The 7,113-nt window shown below is 43.9% G+C and overlaps 1 protein-coding gene across 2 annotated transcripts in view; it reads right to left on the reverse strand.

Moving 5' to 3' along the window:
• Ocrl (Oculocerebrorenal syndrome of Lowe) overlaps positions 1 to 7,113 on the reverse strand; it is a 29,115-nt gene that overhangs the window by 20,656 nt on the left and 1,346 nt on the right. For both annotated transcript variants that reach the window (XM_089571255.1, XM_089571256.1), the window contains exons 2-8: positions 7,011 to 7,105; positions 6,842 to 6,924; positions 6,619 to 6,728; positions 4,202 to 4,222; positions 2,936 to 3,049; positions 2,635 to 2,851; positions 300 to 526 (exon numbers count right to left, since the gene is read on the reverse strand). In XM_089571255.1, the coding sequence (XP_089427381.1) occupies positions 300 to 526; positions 2,635 to 2,851; positions 2,936 to 3,049; positions 4,202 to 4,222; positions 6,619 to 6,728; positions 6,842 to 6,924; positions 7,011 to 7,073 (835 nt within the window). In that variant the 5' untranslated portion in view covers positions 7,074 to 7,105. The remainder of the gene's footprint in view (positions 1 to 299; positions 527 to 2,634; positions 2,852 to 2,935; positions 3,050 to 4,201; positions 4,223 to 6,618; positions 6,729 to 6,841; positions 6,925 to 7,010; positions 7,106 to 7,113) is intronic.

Consider the following 7,113-nt stretch of genomic DNA (forward strand, 5'->3'; position numbering starts at 1 on the left):
GCTCACACTATCAGATCCTCACAGTATTGCACAAGCCACATTTCCCTAAACTTTGATTTATAAAAGTAAGGGCAATGTCACAGGGCATTACAAGGTTAACTTAGACATCCAGGCTTTCCTACAACGCATGGGTTGAAAAATTTGAACATCAAGCCAAAATCCGTCAACTTTTGAACACAAGAGGATAAGTCATGTGCTCATTCAGTAAGGCACATGTCTGTGATAACAGTGAATCCACAACAGGCCCAGCCATGCTTTCCTGCATTAAGGCTTGGAAATCCAGGACTCGAGCAACTTACTCTGGGGAAGGCCAAGGGCTACCGCTCTGAGCCACTCTTCTTCGCGGGGGCTGTCGGTGAACAGCAGGGCCTCCTTACTCAGGTCGAGTTCTTGGAAGCCCACGGCATAAAGCTGCGGAGGCTCAGCGCCACTTGTCAGCCATCCGGGCAGGTCACATGTCAGCCAGTCGCGCAAGTCCACGCCATCATTTGCCTGACCGTTGACGTTCCATGTGCCCAAGAAGAACCTCAATGACACAAAATGAAGCGTCACAATGTTAGCATCTAGAGTATGTGAAACACCTGCGTAATAAGGCAGGTAATGCACACTTAAAAAATGAGAACATGTGAAGGACATGAATACAGAAGTACAAACAACATGTTCGTTCTTTTTTCTTTTGTTCAAGGTTTGCAAGTTTAGGCACTTTATAATAAGTGAGGTTGATGGTGCCATGCACACATGCATACAAAAGAGACTGTTTTCGTAAGCAAAAATTTAATGTCTGTACCAAGAATACAGTGCACACGATTTTGGACACAGGCTATATATACTCTCATTGTCAGTGAAACTGCTGACTAGTCTGTGGCACCATTCCCCACAGACTGCCAGGGGCATGGAAGCAGAGGCACATATATAAAAGAGAATCATGACCTCATCACAACAGCATGTGAGTCCCATTATTTATCTCACCTGCAACACCACATCCACATAATAGCGAACTATTTTCCATTTTCTAGGTCAGAAATTGATTCACTGTCAGAAGTGACACCTCCAACATTGACACCTCACTGTATTGGCAAGAAGCAAAGTTTTTAAGACAATAATGCTCGCAGCCCACGGCTCAAAATGCCCTGTCCTGTCTGCATCTGCAAACCAAGCACTCTCAGTTTCCATTCACTTATCATTGTAATCAAAAGTGGACCTTGCAAGCCAATTAGCATGACCAGTCAAAATAAACAGGGCATAAGCAAGTAGGATAACCAAACTATATCCCTGCATGATGGCTTGCAAAGACAAGCAAGCTGGTGGTGTTAAGTACAAATGTTCTAAGCCGTCACTTTTTAATGTTGCAGCAGCTGGAGTACAATACCATCCCACAGATATGAGACTTATCATTCACTACCACTGAAGCAAAGTAGAGTTAAAAATGAATAGCATCCTAGAAATAAGGAAATTATAAAAACAGTTGCATGCTATTGGAGCTGCCTTTTAAGTGTTGTGACTGAAAGTAACTAAATTTTGCTACAAAAATGACATCTTTAGTATTTGTGAAACTACATGCCTAGGTGGCACGTATGCATATAATTACCCATCAAAAACTGAAGTGGCAAATAAACATGTTGCCATAGTTTGCAGCTCACCACATTCAGTGCCCACTAGGGTCAGACAAATCAATATTAAAAATCAATATTAAGAATCTATTAAGAACAGTAGAATCTCAATGATCCGAATCTCACGAGGTCACAAAAAATGTATCATCTGAAATATCATATCATCAAAACGAACAAAATCCATATGTAGAAGCATGGAAGATACATCCGTGCACATCCGTTTATCGCTGATGGGATTTATTCCCGGCCTTGCAATCACAACTCACTACTCACAGTGCACACAGTGCAACTGGTGGTGATATGTTGGCTTCTTTCATGGTGATTGCAAAGTCGGCAATGTGTGGGCCGCGTGCCGCTACTCATTACTTGCACTATGTACAGCGACTACGGTATCAGTGATGTATGGGCAGAAGTTAGCGCTCAAGGGTACCGTCATGATTCACGCATTCATATCATCTGTAGTGGCACGGGAGTGTGTTTGAACATTCTAAATTCTGCTCACTGTACGCAAGGCGCTCCTCTGGCCGGGAAACTTTATGAATTCGTATAAATTGTGTTTCTATCATCGAGAACCTACTGTAAATGCAAAATCATAGAAAAATATCATAATACATTTAGCTTGGCAGAAGATATGCAAGTTACAAAGACTACATTCCAAAGAAAATAACATATTTTAGGAAACACACTAAACTGCATAAATGTAAACACCTATCTCAAGTGCCACATCCTCCTACAATGGCTCGGTCAAATAAAGCTTGCTCTCTAGCCAAGGTGAAGGAAAATCAATAAAAAATATTTCTCTTCAGCATCAGCTGTATTTAACATGATTAAAAAACCTTATTTAAGCATCCTGTGGTAAGCACCACTTGCAAACTACTACTCAGAGTACAAGATTTATCAATCTTCCTAAGCAAAATTACGCATTTCAGTTCATAAGAACGGCTGCAAGGAACTAGACTGCGCTTCAGACATTCTATGGTCGGCTGTGGAACTACCACAGATGTGAACATGCCATGATGATCACCTGATCCCCTCAAGGTGTGTGTAGTCATCTTCACGCATAGCCAGTTGGAGGCGCACTACACTTTCTCGTGCAGCCAGCGGTGTTGCCCCTTCTGCAATGGTCTGCCGTGGTGGTTCACCAGGGCTGTTGAGCAGGCTGTCAGTGCTCAGCTCCTGGATGCCACCATACTGATTGAGCCACGTGAAGTCACTAGCCGAACCACGCAGCAAGGCATGCCCTGTGGAGGGAAAGAATGCGTTCCAGGAGGGACGCCCCAACACACTCCTGAATTTGGACAGCCAGAATCATCTGCTGCACTCACGTTCTACAGCCCTGCCCACCTGGGCCAGGAATGATCGGGCTGCATCTGTGGCTGGCAGCTCAAGCAGCAGCTTCCGGCGCTTGTGGGCAACCTTCACGTACATGTCCACACCAGCTGGGCAAAAGAAAGGCCATTACTGTCTTGTGCAGCCAGCTTAAGTGAAACAAGGGAGGTGGTTATTTAAAAGCTCCCAGACTACTCCATGTTCGACCAAGCAATTTCCAAGCCACATGTTGTAGGATGCTCCAGGCAGAGAGAAGGTCACTCCTTCTCAGCGTACAAGTCAATAGTCACATTTCGGCAAGCCACAGCGCTTGTGGGATGTTGCAAGTCAATAATGTGAGTGCCAGTTGATGGCTGATACGCACCTTGCAGACACTAAGCCCGAACTAACCACCTGTATATGCTTTTCCTAACATACCACTACCCATACTTTTCACTTCGGCGTTGTGTGTGAGCATTTGCTCGCTGCCTAGTAGCACACATCAAATTAATTAGCACCATGTCAATCCCACGCAACACAGGTTCAGGCTAGGTATGGAATCTATTCATTTCATGTGCACCTGACAGCAATGCACATCACTGGCCACACACCATCTTTTTCAGTTTATTCACCGTCAGCCATAGTGAGACTAAACTGCACCATAATACATGACAGGACGAAAATTATGGTACAGTGACTGGGGGTGCCAGTATACTTTGAATTCAAAAGCGAAAAGGCTGAAAGTGTATTGCATTTGTTCATTTGCAAAACAGTAGCCAGAACATTAGGACATTTCTGGTCAATTTAAATGTTCAGTTAACAGCAATAGGGTCACCCTAACATTCCGCTACATTTTACTCCTGAAGGCACCTCGTGTATGGATGAGCATAAAAAATGGCTCCCGACTCACACCGTCAAGCACCCAAGTATTCTTTTGTCTCAACACCTAAAAATACAACTTCTATCTCTTTAACTGCATGTGTAAGCATAGCTGGGATGTAGATGTGTAACTGTTACACAGCCAAAAGAGGCAATTGCTCTAGTGGCCTTCTTTTGCAAAGGCACCAGTGGAGGTAAACAGTGTAGTCTGTATGATGAAAAATGGCCATCAAACTAGCATTGCAAGCTTCCTCCTTTAATTCCCATTACTCAAAACAAATTTTCTTCAAACCATAGCAGAGCTTCCTGCCCTCACACTATTGTACTATTCAGCGTTCATGAATGAAGGCTGTCTGTATTTATCCAATAATAAAAAGTAAGAGTGCTGGCAAAGCCAAGCTTACCTTTTCCATGTGAAGAAGTATCTGTCATAAAAGACACAAAGCAAATGATAAGAAAACCAAATAGCACAGCACCAGATAAAAATGTAGAGAAAAAAATCTGGCAGCGAAATTGCCCTATTTACGCACTGAAAAAACTGCTGCAACAGAAATTTCTGCAGGCATCTTTCACATCTCTGATGCAGTATGCACACTGTGTTACTAATTAACGCTGTTAGTATAGTAAAATGGTCATGACACTTGTTTCATAATGCCATTCCACAATGCCACAAAGCATGTCCTATCTGCCTTTCCGTAGTTACTTACGCTTAAGTTATAGTCGTCACCTACAAACTAAGCTTCAAACGGGTTGCAGATACTAATCATACATAAGCACATAGCCACATGAACACATTAGCTGAAAATTAGGACTAGGACTATTTCGTCCAGATACATAAGTTTTGATGGTGCTGAAAACATCTTTTATTTTCCTCCCATTTATCATTTTCCTCTAGCTTTGTTTCCTTCTCAGTTAACAGCTTCACAGCCATTGTGGCACTCTAAGTTTCAGTCAGCAAGCATGCCTCTTCAAACGTAACCGAGAACGCTAATGCAACCTAGTTTAGTTATGAAGGCTGAGCAACGACAGCTGACACAAATGACAGCTTTCATCTATTGGCTGCAGACTGAGGCAGCCATCCTTGTGCAACAAACGTTCTGTAACAGTCACCATCTTTTGGATTCTCTTGGCCTACACAATATGTGCTGTTATTTTTTGCTACTGTTTTTGTATCTGCTGCATTATGATACACAGCCAGAAAAACTGCAGCAGGATCCCAATAACATGAAACTAACACTCTCCCTCCACTCAGGTTACGCTCGTGAAATTCCATATGCATTCCATGCCACAAATGAAAAAAATTCACAGACACCTAATTACATTGTGTGTTGGCAATGTGGTAGCGTCAGACGCTGTTGATGCCTTTACCAGAAATGGCGTCACTTCCCTCCAGATAATGGTAATTATTCGCTCCAGCCAATGTGAATCATCTGGTTTGTTGACATCGCTTATCACTTCCTTACAGCCAATGGTGACCTTTTATGACCGGCAGCAAAAATTTTTTCCCAATGAAGCTTTTAATGCTATCATTCTGTGAATGAGATTGGCATAAAGGATTAAAAGCTCTACGGTACAATGCTTTCCTAAAGCACCATTTTACATGCGCATGCGCACACATTTTGTTGAGCTGCACAGAACTTGGCGACTGCTCACATCAACTTGCAACTCTAAGAAACAGTGCCCCTGCGCCGCTCATCACAATCATCATCAGCAAAGTAATGTTCACTGCAGGACCAAGGTCTCTCTCAGTGACTTCTGGTCAACACTGCCTTGTACAAGTAATGGCAGCCCTTATCCTGGCAAGCTTCTCGACTTTATCTTTGCAACTGATTCTGTGCCATCCCCTCAACTGCATGTTTTCTCCCTACTATCCCTTCAGTCATTCTGACAGACTACTGGTTGCCCAACTCATGCCCATTTCTTCATCCCAAAACAACATCATCAGTCTTTGTTTTCCAAATCAGTGCTTCTCTTTCTCTCTTCAAGCTACACGAGTTATTTAATTTGCAGCTAGTAGTTTGGTTTGGGCTAGTCGGTTCATTGCTAGAGTTGATTCTAAGAATGGCACAAAAGAGATAGGGTCAAGGAACATACATGGCATCTGTCCTGTTGCTTTCATGAGGCTTCCTTGTCCCTGTCGCTTAGAATCAACTCTAGCTAATTTGCAGCACTTTCTATGCTACTCTTCGTCTCAATTCCAGCTTTTCATCAGCCTCGAAGTTTCAACCTCATAGGCTAATACTGGCAGAACGCATCGTTCCCATAATTTATTCCAGACAGATGTTGGTAAGATGCTGTTCAAATGGGAAGTTTTTAAAAATGCATCCCATCCAGACTTATATTCCACCTAGCTTCTCATCAGAGAGATGTGCCATGATAACTTGGCTCCGACAGACACACTGGGCAACAATTCCAGTGCCTCGCTACATGTCAAAGTATTCCTTTGCCTCACTGCCAAATGCCCCCATAGACTTCTACGCAACAAGTTTCAAGCCTATCGTAATCATTTGCCAGTTAAGGGCCTCAATCAATTTAAATTTGTTTCAACTGAATCACTCAGCAGTTACAATCTACGGTGCTTGTTATTCCAAAAAGAAAGCATGACGACAACATCAAGCAGGCCTACTCTACAATCATCCATTTTCTTGTGCAATGTGCTTGAAGCTAGATGACTGATGGCAGACACCTGTTTATAAGGGAAACATGACCTTCTTCTGTGAAGATTGTACAATGAGCTGAGGAAACTCAAAGCATGAAGCTTTATTTTTTCTCCTCCTCGTAACGACATGCAACTGCCCCATAGACACTGCACTCGACCCACCAATTTCACACTTGAAATCTTGGTCAATGGGGAAGGCATGCTCAGCCATGTAAGTCACATCAGGTGCCCGGCCCACTGTTGCCACGCCTACGCGTGGACACACGAGCAACCTGAAATGAGAATTGCAAGGGGAGATGCATGCTGGACGCCGGCCACCACTCTGCAAAGCGTGTCGGAGCGAGGCACGGCCTCTATTGCTCCGCAGACCGCGATAGCCACTCACCCGTACGCCGTGTCCGAGTGTTGCACAAGCAGCAACAGTCGACCCGTCTTCACCCATTCCTGGACAAGCCCAGCCTCCAACCACTAGCAGATCGGAGGTAGTCAAGCAATCAAACCACCGCATCAAAAGCGCCCCCCGAGAAGAGATCGAATTCTCAAGAAAAGGATACGGCTACGCAGGAGTCTCCCGGAGAGAGAATATCTTTCACGGCTGCTGGACACTGGCTGCTCATGGCTGTTCCTTCGTGCGTCAGTCAGGCAACGGCTGCGGAA

Source organism: Amblyomma mixtum, chromosome 2, assembly GCF_055824585.1.
Source record: "Amblyomma mixtum isolate Tamu chromosome 2, ASM5582458v1, whole genome shotgun sequence".
NCBI lineage: Eukaryota > Metazoa > Arthropoda > Arachnida > Ixodida > Ixodidae > Amblyomma > Amblyomma mixtum.